The 16,170-nt window shown below is 34.5% G+C and overlaps 2 protein-coding genes across 13 annotated transcripts; both read right to left on the reverse strand.

Moving 5' to 3' along the window:
* Positions 1–2,608: 2,608 nt before the first annotated feature.
* Positions 2,609–6,701, reverse strand: LOC114288763 (putative LRR receptor-like serine/threonine-protein kinase At1g67720). 2 transcript variants are annotated; one of them, XM_082914018.1, is made up of 9 exons: positions 6,512–6,701; positions 5,911–6,451; positions 4,945–5,135; positions 3,892–4,030; positions 3,696–3,767; positions 3,451–3,519; positions 3,276–3,347; positions 3,101–3,172; positions 2,609–2,935 (listed from the first exon to the last, which is right to left on the reverse strand). In XM_082914018.1, exons 1-9 carry the CDS (start codon positions 6,585–6,587, stop codon positions 2,899–2,901), a joined length of 1,269 nt encoding a protein of 422 aa, XP_082770144.1. In that variant the 5' UTR covers positions 6,588–6,701; the 3' UTR covers positions 2,609–2,898. The 2 variants fall into 2 exon arrangements, with proteins under 2 accessions (XP_082770144.1, XP_028088152.2); XM_028232351.2 differs by having other exon boundaries at positions 4,672–5,135; positions 6,512–6,700.
* Positions 6,702–9,232: 2,531 nt separating this feature from the next.
* On the reverse strand, positions 9,233–14,007 carry LOC114288720 (uncharacterized protein At4g17910). Of its 11 annotated transcripts, none has more exons than XM_082914023.1 (6): positions 13,671–14,007; positions 12,513–12,587; positions 12,368–12,395; positions 12,129–12,178; positions 11,093–11,191; positions 9,233–9,496 (listed from the first exon to the last, which is right to left on the reverse strand). In XM_082914023.1, exons 2-6 carry the CDS (start codon positions 12,540–12,542, stop codon positions 9,476–9,478), a joined length of 228 nt encoding a protein of 75 aa, XP_082770149.1. In that variant the 5' UTR covers positions 12,543–12,587; positions 13,671–14,007; the 3' UTR covers positions 9,233–9,475. The 11 variants fall into 11 exon arrangements, 6 of the variants coding, with proteins under 6 accessions (XP_082770149.1, XP_082770148.1, XP_028088098.2 ...); XM_082914022.1 differs by having other exon boundaries at positions 12,513–12,627; XM_028232297.2 differs by lacking the exon at positions 12,513–12,587.
* Between the last annotated feature and the right edge of the window lie 2,163 nt (positions 14,008–16,170).

A 16,170-nucleotide genomic window follows, 5' to 3' on the forward strand; every position in this document is an offset into this window, starting at 1 on the left:
AGCTTCTAAGCGCTAATCTTTTCACGTAGTGTTAATAGATTTTGCAACCACTAAGCGCTAATCTTTTCACTTAGTATTAATAGATTTTGCAACTTCTAAATGCTAATCTTTTAACTTCACATGATATTTCAACGCACACTATTATAGTGCATGAAATTTTTGCTCCATCTATTCCCAATAATTGGGTAGAGAGCAAAATACTGCTCATACTGGCTATTTGTCTTACACTTGATGATTAATTTATTTAAACTCGCATTTCTTGGATGACGTGACTCTTGAATGTTACTTCATCCAATGATGTAACATTATTTACAAGTCAAATTACAAAGTCAATCCGCGCAGCTCAATAGTCAAGATCATATACAGATCTATTGAGGGCTTACTAGTTTCATAACTCCAAAACTCGCCAACCAAAACTACGTAGCGTGCTGCTAACCATAGCGCACACATTAGTTTTTATTATGCCAAACAAGGTAACAAAACCACGGCGACTTTGAATCATGTTTCCTTACTTTGGCTCAATTAAGACTTGACCTAAAGTCTCCAAGACTTTTGCTCATCTAAAGAATGAGATTACATTGTTCACAATTGAACATCTTTACTAAGTCTAGGTCAACCAATTAACTTCCATAAGCTAAGTCAATTTAGAGAGAAATTCGCATTGGGATTAATTTGATTAGCATAATATAATTTTGCCGCAAAAATCTAAATTAAATAGTGACAATATTACACAAGTCGCAAGATCGAAAATCTGCTATGCTCGTAATCATCTCTTGCGCCACAGGTGACAATTATCCAAAATTTAATTTAATTTATGCACAAAATATTGGTTTTCGGGAGTTAATCTACAAAGATTTCTCTCAACCGAATAACCTCCCACTGACTATGGCATATACAAAGCATGATAAATTTCATACAATAGCATCTTAATGTAAATTTACAAATAACTCATGCTATATTCATTTAATAATGGAATTCTAATAAATAACTAAATAAATAATCATGCTTCTTTAATTGCAACATATTACAAACCCAAAAAATATACTGTATTCAATATTCAAATTATGCCATAATTAAAGTGTACAACATTTTGAAATTTTCTGGAATTTTCTGGAATTTTATGAAATTTTCTGGAATTTTAAATAACTAATAAACACACATAAAATTAGAAATAAAAAAATCCAGAAACTGATAAACAGAAACAATATTCAGATTATGCCATAATTAAAATGTACATCATTCTGAAATATTCTGGAATATTTCTGAAATATTCTGGAATTTTAAATAACTAATAAATACACATAAAATTAGAAATAAAAAATCCAGAAACTGATAAAATGAGACAATATTACCAGTAAATAGTAAAACCTTTCAGAAGTCTACAATAAAAATTGCAACCCCAGAAAATTATTTATGCAATACCAGAAGTATTTTAAAGCATAAAACATGAATTATTAACACAGAAAAAATATTTTATATTTTCGTAAAATTTACAGAATGTAGAAAAATTAATTCTGAGTCTAACAGTACAAGCTACGCATAAAACAAATATGTAATGAATTAATTATGACCATTTAACGCGATTCAGAATTAAAAACAAAACAAACAGCGCCTAACACATCAACAGCCAAGCCAGCCGAGCCGACGGAGGAAAACGGCGCGGCTCAGCGAGCCCGGCTCAGCACGCGGCTTGAAGCGCGGCTCAGGGCACGACGCACGTGGACAGCGCCGCGGACACGCGCGTGAGGGCGCGTGCAGCCGCATTGGCAGAGCATCTGGCGCGTGGGGGTGCGTGGCTGCGCGTGAGAGCGCGTGGGATCGGCTCACGGCTTCAGGTGGCGTGTGCAGACCACGCGCCGCCTTCCAGGGTGTTTTCTGGTCTGATTTTTGTACTGTCGGACTCCATTTTTCACAATAAAAAATATTTATGGCATTAAAAATGACATTTAAACAACATAAAAAAGAGGTATATCACTCTCTCAATCTAATGGAGTTAAAATGCAAAAAACCGTGCACTTCATCTTCCTTCTCCATTAATATTCATGCATATATCATGTATATATATTTATATAAAAAATATACACATATTTTAATGCATAAAAATAAACACGAAAATACCCATATTTATGGCTCTGATACCAATGTAAATCAAAGTATAAAAAATGTAGCGGATAAAATATTTAGATCATACCTTCAGATGATAAAACTTCGTAGGTAAATCACGTGCTTCCAGAATTTCTTTTAACAACCCAGCAGTGAAGTGATATTACAGAATGAATATCACCCATACAAATCACAGTGCAAATGACTTGATCGTTGTTTTTGGGAGAGAGTCAGTATATGGGTAAAACTCAGATCATACGTTGTTTCTCTCTTAATCACCCATAACCCATATACCAGATATATAATGTGTTATTATTATCTATCCATATCAGTTAATGGAGATAATATCTGTATCCTGAGTGATTATCCTAAATAGGTTTGAATTCAATTTCAAAACCTATTTGGATAAGGTTCAAATTCAAATTCAAATAGTCATGCCACATGGGCGCCCATTACCAACAATAACATACAAGGTTAGATCATGGATTACTGTCAAGAACTGATCTGAAAGTAAATTTTAGGTAATAAGTTAGATTGAGCACTCATTACCACAAATTTGTGTCTTCAAAATTGTTGACTGATCAGCACTATGATGCTAAAATTGCATAATTTACAATGTAAAAATAGTACGGACCATTCCAATTCAAACAGTTGAATTGGGGTTTATGTATATCTCTCTGCCAACCCTCTATGGTTGTATTCTCCCTCATCCAAGCTTATGATCTCGTTTGAGCCTAAAACTTCCCAATCACCTCAAAACCGGTTTAGAAAAATCGGTTGCTCCTCCCTTAAGCATTATGCTGCCTGTGAAAGACGATTTCCCGGGGACACCCTGAAGCAAAAGCATTATGGATTAAAAGCTAAATAATCATGCAAGCTTGGCATGAGTAGCCGAGGTAACCCATAAAAATAGCTCTATCAAGCAACATAGTCAAGGATGCATTGGAATGAGTTTTTAATAGGAAATGTATAATCCAAAGTGGAGATTTGTTCTTACTGAATGTTTATGCCATTTTTCTTCGTTAGGGAGCCAGGTATGCTACCATCAAGCTTGTTGTTTTGGAGAAATCTGCAAACAAAAGCATGCCATCCACCAAGTAAGCTACAATTAAAGCAACCGGATTATATATGATTTCATTGTAAAATGGCTTTTATCAGTGGTAGAAACATACACTTCCCGGAGTAGAGGAAGTTGGCCTAATGACTTGGGAATCGGTCCTTGGAACTGGTTACCCTCCAAATGCCTTTGTCAGAACACAAACAAAGCCGACTCAGGTGTTGCTGATAATTTAAGAAAACAGAAATAAGAGCAGAGAGTGGAAACGAAACATTTGTTGTTGAACTTACAAGGTCTCTAGGGCCTTCAAAGAGCCCATTTCTGGGATTGAACCTGAGAGTTTATTGCCTCCAAGCCAACTGTATGCAAAACATTTCAATGAACAGAAATACAGTGTCATGCAAAATTATTCAGTGTTCTGAACCACCACATCAGCATTGATCCAGGTCAGCTAGTTTCAATGTGGCGACCATAAGTGATTTGGAATGTTCCAGAACACGAAATAATTACTCGATAAACAGGGCCAAGTACTCACAGATTCTTAAGTGCAGTTAAACGGTCTATGCTCTCAGACAAGTCCCCAGTGAGCCCGACACTTGTTAGATTACTTCACATACCAAAAAGCAAAGCACTCGAGTTATAACCGAATCAAAATTAAACCTCATACATAAATATTCATTATCTGCATCATGATTGCTCATCTTGGTTTTTAGTAAATTTAATCAACTTACATAGAAATGACTCGCGCAAAATCTCCTTTATCAGAACATGCGACTCCATTCCATGCGTTGTTCACAGGTAGACATGGATCACCATGCCAATCCGGAGGCGGGTTGTTAAAGCCTCTTGCTAAATCTTCTATAGCCATCACTGCAAAATACCCAAATAACCAAACTCAACCGAAAAAAAAAAAAATCCATTGATGTTATTGTGAAGGACACAAACAAATGGGTTAAATACTATACCAGTCCCAAGTATAAGCTTTGTTTCACTTTGGTACCCGATTTCAATTGTATGACTGTTTGGTGCAGCTTATGAGGTTGCTTCTAGCTTCTTCTTCTTTTATTATTATTATCATTATTATATATTTTGGAGTTATGTGCCAAAATGTTTGGTATAACTTCTGATTACAACTTATGAGGCAAAAATAAGCTGAAAAAAGCAAATTATAGGGAAGCTAGGTGAGGGCTGCATTTAGCTTTTGTTTTTTGATTACTTGCTTTTAGCTTGCAAGAAGCTACACCAAACAAGCGTTAATTTGGTTCCCAATTTATGTTTAAATAATCCCAGCGCTGTTTCCATCTAAATTTTGTCCTGATTTGGATAGAAAGACCACTGTTTTTGTCATAAAATTTGGACAAAAACAACGCTGCGAACCATTTTAAACGCCAATTTAATAAATCAGGGACTAAATTGACACAATTAAAATATTAGAGACCAAAATGACAGAGTAGGTATTATGGGGACCAACGGTGTATTTAACCTGAAATAAATTAAACAAACTTGGGCACCATCTCTAGTAAGAGTCCTTTTGCCGAGGGGCAAAATCTGAAAGATCTCGCCAGCATTGATCACAGGCCCAACCCGGGCATCACTTGCCGGAGTCATGACAATCTCAGTCTGCCCGGAAAGAGGCCACTCAGTGCCATAGATGGTCACACCATTTGAAGTGACATTGACATTGGCATAAAAGTCCTTGCCATTGACAGAGACACTAAAAACTCTCCAGCTATATGGGCTTGGGGTCCTGTTGTCTTGGAAATAAAGTGCAATGTAATAGTTGCCTTTTGGGAGCGAATATGGTGGCCATCGGACAGTGAGTTTCTTCCCTCGGCTTGTTGTGATTGCGCTTGCAAATGCCTTTGCTGGTGGCATGTTCCAAAACCCTGAAGTGGTGATGTTAGAGTGGCTTTCTACAGCAGGATTGTCATCATTGAATGGTTGCCAGAACCGGTTGAATTGGTCATCTGGAAAACTAGTTTGATGTGTTCAATGTTCAATATCAGAAATCAGAAATCAATCAAGCATTTCTGTACATAGATTAAAATTTAGATGCAGAGCCCATAAAGAGATAAATGTTGAGTTCTTCATAAGCCTACATTTAAGCTATGTAAAAAAGTGGCATTATGAATAGGGTATTGCTTAACTGTGTTTTTCTTTTTCTTTTTCTTTTTCTTTTTCTTTTTCTGAAAAAAGTGATTATTACCATTTTCAATGAGGTAACATCATCATATAAATTCCCTCTACTTGCAATTTTTTCTTATATTTGGATTGTGAATCTGTTAAGGAAAAAAATGAAATTACTTCAACTTATTTTTTATCAGTAACCAAAAAAAAATCAACAAACAACTATTTTTTTTTTTTCTTTCTAATTTTTCTAATCCAACCCAATAGTTTCCTTCATTTCATTTTATCCTCTTCTCTTTTCTTTTCTTTTACCTCCACAAATCTAAAATTCAAACAGCATTAATTATGTTCTCACCAAACTCAATTGTAAGATTGCCTTCTGAAACCCTAATGTTTTTGCTCACAACTCAAGATATCTTCAAATTCATATCAAACTCAAGACAACTTTCTAATAAAAAAATTGTACATAAAATAAAATCTAAAACAAAATGCATATCAAAATAGCTTAAGTTTCAATGATCATAAATTCTATGGAAAAATTATGTAAGAAGAGAGTTTTTTCACAACAAAAAAAAAAATACAAACACAAAACAAATAGATTCATTTACGACAAGTTACCATACCTAATGGTATCCCCATGATATCCAAAGCTATTTCTGGCAACAGTAATGAGAGCATTCTTCCCAAAATCAGTCGAATTATACAGAGACCCTTCCAAATGATGCAATTCAATCGCCGAAACGAACGGACTCGACTTCGTCTTCTCATTCCTGGCCAAACACACACTCAAAGTCTTCGCATGAGCAGTCACAACAATCTCATAAAACGAGCTAAGCCCATTCCGAAAATCCTCCGTCGTGTTCACCGTGCTCCATTTCGTGCCGTCGATTATCTGATCGAATACCGGCGGTGAATCCCCGCCGTCGAATCCTCCGTAGTAGTAGATCGTCTTCACGAGAAACTTCTCGCCCTTAATCGCCGGGAGTTTGTAGCAGAATTTTCGAGCAGAAGCGTCGGGGAAGTAGCGCAATGTGGAGAGAATGGGAAGGAGATTGGGTTGTTTTAGGGCTGATTTGTTGCCGACGGAGATGAAACCTTCGTCGGGGATGTAGTCGAGGCGGCCTAGTGTTAGCTTGGTTGATGAGCCACAGCTTAGGAGGAAACCTGCATTGGGAAAACCATGAGAGAGAGAGAGAGAGAGAGAGAGAGAGGGAATGGGGTTACCTCTGGGTGGGGCAGAGAAGGCATGGGAAGTGAAGGGCACGGTGAAGAGCCATAGGAGGAAGAAGGTGAGGGACATTGTAGGGGAGGGGTTGCAGAAAGGTGCATATGGGAAGTTCGGAGAGAGAGAGAGAGAGAATTGGGAATGAGAGAGGATGAATGGCGATGGGTCTGAAACGAGTTGACACGTCCAGGGCTGTGCATGAAGATAGAGCAATACACTTGACATGGTCACATATACCACGTTAAAAACAAAATTAAAATATGAATTGTTATTTATAATTTTAAAAATTATATTTTATTCTTAAAATTTTTAATTTTATAATAAATCATTTCTTTAATTAATAAATCATCAAGTCAATTAACAATTTTTAATAAACCAAACCAAAACTAAACCAAATCAAGCCTTAAGTCCCATCAAATGGGGTCGGTTACATGAATCCTTCTTCTCCACGCGGCCCTATCAAAGGCCATTTCATTAGTCAAAGTAAGTAGATTCATATCTCTATTTATAATGCTAGTCAACGTTAACCTAGGCCTACCCCATCCCCTAACACTTCCATCTACTGTTACAGCATCGCATCTCTTCACTACTGCCTCTGTTGGTCACCGTTGAATATGACCAAACCATCTCAAACGATTCTCTCTCGACTTATCTTCTATCGGTGCTACTCCTACCTATTCCCGAATATATATACTCATTCCTAATCCTGTCCTGTCTATTCTTACCACACATCTACCTTAACATCCTCATCTCAGCCACACTCATCTTATCTACATGTTGTTTCTTGGTTGCCCAATACTCTGTCCCATACAACATAGCTGGTCTAATAGCCGTTCTATAAAACTTACCTTTTAGTCTAATGGGTATTCGTTTATCGCACAATACCCTAGACGCACTTCTCCACTTACACTATCCCGCCTTAATTCTATGGGCCACATCTGCATCAATCTCTCCCACTATTGTGATAATCGACCCTAAATAACGAAAATGTTCACTCTTAGGTAGTTCTTGGTTCTCAATCTTCATTTCTCCTCTGCTTTCATTGTTACTGTTACTAAATTTGCACTCCATGTACTCTGTCTTAGTTCTGCTTATCCGAAATCCTTTAGATTCAAGAGCTTTTCTCCAAATCTCCAACTTTGTATTAACTCCTTCTCTAGTCTCATCCACTAACACAATATCGTCTGCAAAAAGCATACACCATGGCACGTCATCCTGAATATTTATCGTCAACTCGTCCATAACTAAAGTAAAAAGATAAGGACTTAAAGTAGATCCTTGATGTAACCCTATAGTGATAGGAAATTTATTTGTTTCTCCAGCTGGCGATCTAATAGTGGTCACCACCCCTTCATACATGTCCCTAATCACGTCAATGTAGCCTTTTGTCTCCCCTTTCTTCTCTAACGCCCACCATATTATATCTCGGGCCACTCTGTCATATGCTTTCTCAAGGCCGATAAACACCATATGAATGTCTCTTAATTAACAATTTTTAATGATGTTAAAAATATTTTTTAATTAATAATTTATATAATTTTTATTATTATATAGGAGAACAATTATAAATTTTATTTTTTTTAGTTAATTCTTTTAAATAAAAAAAAATTTAATAAAAATAAATAAATAAATATTTATAATTTTTCAAACTATAGGGATCAATATGTATTTTAGGTTTATTTGTAATCAAAACCTTTTAGTTAAGATCACTATTTGTAATTATTTATTTTAGGTTTTATTTACACTAAAACTTTTAATTATTAGTGCATATTATTTTATTTTTTTATTTATAATTCATACATTTTAATTTGCTTAATTATAAATATGTATCATTTTAACACTCTGCAAATTCTTTTTAGATTTTTTTTAAAAAGAATGTATTTGTATTACTTTTATAGTTTAAGGATTCAATATATGGATTTATAGATGATGAAATACAGTGATATTTATTAATAGTTGAGAGAGTTTTAAGGTTCGCTTGGAAGTGGGTTGACGTTTTGCGTTTTTGATTTTTTTAGTTATTTTAACTTGAGGCTTAAAAGTCTCGTTTAACAAAAAACACATTTGGTGACCCAAAAATTAGTCGCCAAAAGCACAAATTTCGTCGCCAAAAGAATCAGCGGCAAGTATACAATTGGTCGCCAAAGGCTTGTCACTAAAAGTATTGGCGACGAAATTAAAAATTGTCACTGTATATATACATTTAGCGACAAGCAAAATTGGTCGCCAAAAATCATATATTTTGTCGCCATAAAATTACAGTTTGTCGCTAAAAGGTTAAAATTTGGATAGGCTATGTAGTTTTAGCGACAAATAAATGCGTCACCAAAAGTGCTATTTAATGACAAAATTAATTTGGTCGCTAAAAATCACATTTTTAGTGACAAGTAAGTTTTGGTCGCTAAAAGTTCTTTGAATAACCACTAACTTTTAGTGACAAAAATAACATGTTGTCACCAAATATATTAACAGTGACCAAAATACCACCTGTCACTAAAAATTCACTACACAAATTTTGATTTCAATAATTTTCCTGTTCAAAATAATCCAAAACATCTGTTTTCTTATGCACAATATATACACAAATGTAATGTAAATAATAATACACATGTGCAAGACATTCATAACAATTCAAAATTAATAGCTATGAAAAGTCCCAATACACATAATTACAATTCTCTGACAATCTAAAACATGCATACCAAAGTACTTACAAACTATTAACATCAAACCCATAAATACATTACCAAATCCTATGTCAAAATATTTTCAAAAACACAACCAAATATTTTGATGCTAACTATCTAACCAACAAGTCATTTACCAAAATCCTATGTGAAAATATTTGCAAAAACACAACACCAAATATTTTGATGCTAAACATTTAATTTATAAATCATTTACCAAAATTCTATGTCAAAATATTTCCAAAAACACAATCAAATCTTCTGATCCAGCCCGAACTATTTTCCACCATTGCCAATCTGTCACATGAAAAGAGAAAAAACAATATTAGATTGACCAAAAAAAAAAAAAATCTCGATATGAATTTCACAATTTTGATTTTAATTTTGTAACGGGAAGTCCAATCGGGTGCTGTTTGCTCATACAAGTCTATTTAGGCTTGAACAAGCTGCCCGTGCCAAGTTTCGGTGGTTTCAGTGGTCATTTTGCAATTTCGGCCCCCGAACGGGCCTTTTAAGTCTTGTGTTTTACATTTTTTCTTGTAATTTTCTAACTAGAAATCCAATTGAGGTCTCGTTTATTCCTACAAGTCTATTTAGGTTTGAACAAGCTGTCCATGCCAAGTTTTGGTGGTTTCGGTTGTCATTTCGTAATTTCGGCTCCCGAACGGATCTTTTAAGTCTTGTGTATTACAACTTTCCTTCTAATTTTCTAACCGGAGATCCAATAGTGGTCTTGTTTGTCCCTACAAGTCTAGTTAGGCTTGAAAAGGCTATCCGTGCCAAGTTTCGGTGGTTTCGATGGTCATTTCGAAATTTCGGCCCCCGAGCAGGCCTTTTAAGTCTTGTGTTTTACATTTTTCCTTTTAATTTTTTAACCGAAGATCTAATCGAGGTACCATTTGTTCCTACAAGTCTATTTAGGCTTGAACAAGCTGTCCGTGCTAAGTTTCGGTGGTTTCGGCGGTCATTTCGCAATTTCAGCCCCCGAATGGGCTTTTTAAATCTTGTGTTTTACATTTTTCCTTCTAATTTTCTAATCAGAGATCCAATCGAGGTCCCGTTTGTTCCTACAAGTCTATTTAGGCTTGAAGAAGCTCTCCGTGCCAAGTTTCGGGAGTTTCAGTGGTCATTTCGAAATTTCGGCCGCCGAACGGGCCTTTTAAGTCTTGTGTGTTTTACATTTTTCCTTCTAATTTTTTAACCGGAAATCCAATCGAGGTCCTGTTTGTTCCTACAAGTCTATTTAGGCTTGAAAAGGTTGTCCGTGCCAAGTTTCGGTGGTTTTGGTGGTTTCGGTGGTTTCGGTGGTCATTTTACAATTTCGGCCCCCGAACGGGCCTTTTAAGTCTTGTATTTTATAATTTTCTTTCTAATTTTCTAACCGGAGATCCAATCGAGGGCCCATTTGTTTCTACAAGTCTATTTAGGCTTGAAAAAACTGTTCGTGCCATGTTTTGGTGGTTTCGGTGGTCACTTCAAAACTTCGGCCCCCCAACGAACTTTTTAAGTCTTGTGTTTTACATTTTTCCTTCTAATTTTCTAACCGGAGATCCAATTGAGGTCCCGTTTGTTCCTACAAGTCGATTTAGGCTTGAAAAGGTTGTCTGTGTCAACAACCAAGTAGAAATGTGAATATAATGTTAGTATACCATCTTAAGCTCGAGAAAGGATGTAAAGTTTTCAAAAATGGACAAAATGCTTTGCATGCATTAATCCTGATAGAAATTCCCATCAAAATGATATGAAAATGGCAATTTTTGAACATAATCCCCGACAACTTATTTTGATGTAATAGGTAACGCATTTTCCACATTAGTATGCATGCAAATATTGTTACGTTTTTCTTCATATAGAACAATTAGAAAAAATGGAACAAGAGGATATATATTTCACCCGAAGAAATGATCCCAGTAGATTTCGGTTGAATGCTTGTTCCAGTACAATAATCTTATGTCCTGGGATGTAATCAGACGGCATTAGGATTGCTAAGACCTGCAAAATTGCAAAAAAATTAAGAGGGTTGAATAGTTTTAATTAATAAAGAGTGCTCCATAACCATTGCCTATTTGATTAACACGGTGATGGGGAACAAGGAGATAGGATGAAAATTAAAGATTTATTTTGATGATATCCTCTTATTTATAATTTAATAGGTTTTATTGTTTTATTACTCTAATTATGATAGTTTTCTTTTTGGTTACTATCAAATAGAATTTTTTTGGATGCCTATAAATAGGTCTTTTATGTAATAGTTTCATAGACTATAATATTGAATTAAATTTTGAGATATTGAGAATAGAGAATTAGAGTTTCCTTTATGAGAAATGCTAAAGACCCACAATTTAAGTCCCACAATGATATGGCAATGAGATTGGGCCTTGCAAGATTGAGTTTGTGACAAACAAAAAATTGACACATAACTTGCCATATCATTGTGGGTAAATTGTAGATCTCAATCTTTTTCCTTCTTTTATTTTGTATGGCCTTTCTTTTATTTTCTTTTAGTTGTTCTATTCTTGCCGGTTGTCCAGCATCATAAAGCCTTATTGCTTCTCACCTAAACATTGACTTCTATAAATAAAATCTATAAATTTATAATAGAGAGGTTTAGGGCATTAAACTTTCACCAAAAAACTAATTAAAAATAATAATTCTAAGGTTTATTACTTCATAAGAATTTTATTTCAATGATTAATTCAACATATATTCAAATATAAAAACCAAAAGGCTAATAACTCGCAAAGGAAAGCAATCCCAATCAGTCAAATTAGCTTCTAGATAAACAAACAAATACAATGAATCGTTGACACCGGATATACAAGTCAACAAAGGCAAAACCATCAAATATGCTTGTTTCTCAACAAGTTGCAAAACAGATAAAACCATCATATTTGAGGAGTTATTAGCAGAAAGAAAAAATGAGAATAACCTGGAGATTTTGAGCTAATACAAAAGTAACATAAGCTGCATTGCATTGCACTGCAATAGAATTGTCTATTAGTTTTAATAAGATTTTATATTTATAAATGAGAATTGAGTTTTTCTTCTTTTTTTTGGGGGGGGGGGGGAGGGGTTGAATAAGTTTTTCTTCTTTGCTTCCAAAGAATAACATCGTTCTCAAAAAAATGGTCCATTTATTACAAAAGTAAACAGAGCAATATGCCCTACCATTCTGCGTGAAACTCTTTCCACATCCCTGTCCAGAAGCATAGTTAATAACATGTCTCATTCAGAAAAAATAAAAATAAAGATCAATTAACATGACAACAAAAGATAATGAGATGACAAAGACTCCAATGATAAAGATATATACCAAAACAAAAGAGATAGAATCATTGCTCATTTATTGGATCTCAACACTTGCTCAGAGTTACCAAAAAACAGATAGCTGCCCAATTGGAAACCAATGAGATACATACCCCAATATCCTAAGAAGAAAAACAATCAATTTCTTGGCAAAAACTTAGTATACCAACACAAGTTCACCTAAATATTACAAATGATCCATTAAACAAAATGCAACAAAGAGAATTAAACTCACTATTACAATAAAGTCCTTAATTAAAAATTAAGGTTTCAAGTCAGACTTGGTTGGATATAGACCTATGATCTGACAAGAACATTTTTTCTTTATTTTACAAGCCATTTCATTATTGAAGGCACCAAAAGGAGATATTGTCCCAAGTATACACAACATATAGAAAATAAAAATAATAAAAATCCATACCAATGTATCCTTGTTATTACAAAATCGAAAAAGCTCTCCATGACCCAACCATGTAAAAGAATAATAAAAAAAAAAAACTCTTCTTAATCTACATATCAGTTCTTTATCTTCACCTAATTTATTTTATTTGCATACCAACATAAACAAGGCAAATGTGATCCAATATTTCACAGAGTATTTGAGGAAGTCTAAAACAGTATTTCAGTAAACCCAAGGAAAGACAATCAATCTCATAACAAAAACCATACCATCCTAGCCACCCTACAGTGGATGAGAAGATAATCCACTGACTCCATGCCTCTTTGATCATACAACAGAAGTTGGGGAAATATATTTCCTATTCTTATCAAATAATCCATTCTTAAGCTCTTGCCATGTGCCACGGATCATGCCAAAAAAGCCTCATTCATTGGAGATTAGTGCCTCAGAAAACCATTCAAGGGAAAGATATCTCCTAACTAAGCATCAAAACTTTGTAACATGACATCAAATTTGTTCAATTTCTAAAACATTGTACCTCACCTCATCAGGCTCAACCTCTGTAGCCATACCATTTCCAAAATAGCACTATCTCAACAGCCTTGAGATCGTGCATTGCCCTCATGAAAATAGTGTCCCAAATCATTCCCACTTTACATATTGTGAAATAATCTAACACCCTCAACTACTGAAGTGTTCGATTGAAAAAAAAGAACAAAAAAAAAAAAAGCAACAAAGTACTCAAATAGAGAAACATATACATACCCATTTTCCTGTTTCACTTGCATAGAATACCTCTGCTGCTCCACTCATTGAAAATGCGACGCCAAATGAATCAAATCAACCGCGTGCCCGTGTTCATGAGAAAGACAAATTTTAGACTTCACAGAATCAGATCTTTGAAAATCCCACCTGCTTCGACTTCAAAATCAATATCAATACCTCAATTACTCTTTTTTTTTTTTTTGGTGAATACCTCAGTCGCTCACTGCCGCGGTTGCTCGCCTTTCACTACTACTCATAGAATCACCGCCGATCAAAGGATATAGGGTTAGGGTTTGAAGAGAGAAGAGTGAGGGATAGGTTTGGGAATCTTCAAAAAAAAAAATGAATTGAATTGTATTGTGTTGTGTGTGGGGGGCTGCTTAGTACTGCACAATAGAATAATAATAATAATAAAAGCCGATTTGAATTTTTAAAGATCAGAGCATAGAAAATTATTTTATATGAAATTAAAATTAAAAAAATACATACAATCACACTTATTTAAAAAATGTGATTAAAAAAAGAAGATATAATCACACTTATATAAAGAGTGAGATTAAAAATAAATATTATCACACTCACTTAAATTAAGTGTGATTAAAATATCAATCTAATTTTTTTTATCACACTTTCAATAAAAATGAGATAATTTCATTTGTTCAAGTGTGATCTTTAATTATTTTTGTAGTAGTGTAAAGAAATTAGCTTCTTCATAAAAGTGCCAAAACCACAGCATCAATAAAGAACGTTGAACACTTAATCAAAGTTTACTATGAAAAGCAATTATAGCATGCCTGATGAGAGAAAGAAAATACTCAACGACCACATTCATAACAAATTTTTAATTAGTGAATATTATTTTAGGACAATAAATCTATGAAGAAAAAAAAAAGAATTTTGAACCCAAATCAGTCCCAAAATCAAAATGAACAACGAAGTGTTGTCTATGAGCCTTTGATAATGAACAACAACAACAAACAAACAACGAAGTGTTGTCCTGTGTTCCAAAATTAGTCCCAAAATCAAAATATTAGCCCCAAAATCAGTCCCAAAATTATAATATCAGTTCCCAAAAAATACAAAATCAAAATATCAGTCCCAAAATCCAAAAATCAATTCCAAAATCAGTCCGAAATTCAGAATATACCAGTCCCGAAAATCAGTTCCAAAATCAGTCCAAAAATTAGAATGTATCAGTCCCGAAAATCACAATATCAATCCGAAAAATCAGAATATCAGTCTGAAAAATTAGGTTGATGACAAAGAAGAAAAAGAGGAAGATAAGAGAGTGTGAGAGAGTGAGGGAAAAATCAGTCCCAATATCAATGTTGTGTTGTGTTCTGCCATGCCGAACAAGAGAATGAAATTGATGATAAAGAAGAAAGAGAGGAAGATGAGATAGTGTGAGAGAGTGAGAGTGAGAGGGAGAGGGAGAGGGAGAGAGAAAGAGAGACGAAGAAGAGGGAGAGAAGACATACCCCTTTGTCTTCTGCTGTGCCGCTTCAGGTTGTAGAATGAGATGAATATTAGGTCAATCTTGTTTATTTACCTGAAGGTCATTAAAAAAAATTAAAAAAGACAGCTTCAAAACGACGTCGTTTTGCCAAAATATTTATTGGCGACGAAAATCATTATGTTGCCATAAATATCATTCACCTTTCAGCGACTTTTAATTTCGTCGCCAAAAAGTCACAATTGGCGACAAGCAGTTTCGTCGCCATATATTAATTTGGTCGCCAAAACATTTTTAGCGCTCCCGCGCAAAAAATTAAATTGGCGCCAACCATTTTTGGCGACCAATTGAGATATTTGTTGCTAATAGTGTATTTTTTGGCGACCAACACGTATATTGTCGCCAAAAATATACAATTGGCGACTAAATTCAATTTGGTTGCTAAAAAACGTCGCCAAAAATGCTTTTTGTTGTAGTGTTTGGAAAAGATTTTTGGTTTTTTTGACTTTTTTGTGAGATGAAGAATATAATGATTATGGGTTAGATGTGATGTTTTGTCTTATTAGGTTAAAAAATCTATTTTGTTTTTTGTGACTAAAATAGTCAAAAAAAAAAAAAGCCCCAAATTTAGTTTCCCAACCGAAGCCTTAGTGTAGTTAACTCTTTATTTTATGTGGCTCTCATACTTCTATATTTACATGTTTTAATAAGGGGGACGAGGGATATTAACATTATATTTGGTAGAGAGATTTGAGAAACGATTTAGAAAGGGAAATAAAAAATTTGTGTAAAAATAGGTGAGTTTTAAGTATATTTCATTCATATTTTATTTTATTTTTTCTATTTTTCTTTCTAAATTTCTTTTCAAATTTCTCAATGAAACGCAACGTAAATGGAAATGTAAGGGGATGTTTGGTAGTGATGGGTGATACTGGTGGCTCTGGTCAATGATATATGGCATTGGTGGCTCTAGCTAGTGCAAAGATGATGAGTGGTTCTAGTGAATCTAGATGTTGCATTGTTAATGGGTCACATTAGTGCATTTGT

The sequence above is a fragment of the Camellia sinensis genome, chromosome 2 (genome assembly GCF_055761805.1).
Source record: "Camellia sinensis isolate YWXY chromosome 2, ASM5576180v1, whole genome shotgun sequence".
In the NCBI taxonomy this organism is placed as follows: domain Eukaryota; kingdom Viridiplantae; phylum Streptophyta; class Magnoliopsida; order Ericales; family Theaceae; genus Camellia; species Camellia sinensis.

What these genes read in the sequence shown, in the direction of transcription:
- LOC114288720 (XM_028232297.2), bottom strand. Translation starts at nt 13,718, where the DNA reads ATGAGTGGAGCAGCAGAGGTATTCTATGCAAGTGAAACAGGAAAATGG. An exon ending in CAAGTGAAACAGGAAAATGG is followed by an intron (nt 12,396 to 13,670) that starts GTATGTATATGT and finishes GCTTCTGGACAG; the next exon opens with GGATGTGGAAAGAGTTTCAC. An exon ending in TACTGGGATCATTTCTTCGG is followed by an intron (nt 9,497 to 11,092) that starts GTGAAATATATA and finishes TTCATGTGACAG; the next exon opens with ATTGGCAATGGTGGAAAATA.
- LOC114288763 (XM_028232351.2), bottom strand. Translation starts at nt 6,587, where the DNA reads ATGTCCCTCACCTTCTTCCTCCTATGGCTCTTCACCGTGCCCTTCACT. An exon ending in TTAACTGCACTTAAGAATCT is followed by an intron (nt 3,520 to 3,695) that starts GTGAGTACTTGG and finishes TTTTGCATACAG; the next exon opens with TTGGCTTGGAGGCAATAAAC. An exon ending in AAAAATGGCATAAACATTCA is followed by an intron (nt 2,936 to 3,100) that starts GTAAGAACAAAT and finishes CTTTTGCTTCAG; the next exon opens with GGTGTCCCCGGGAAATCGTC.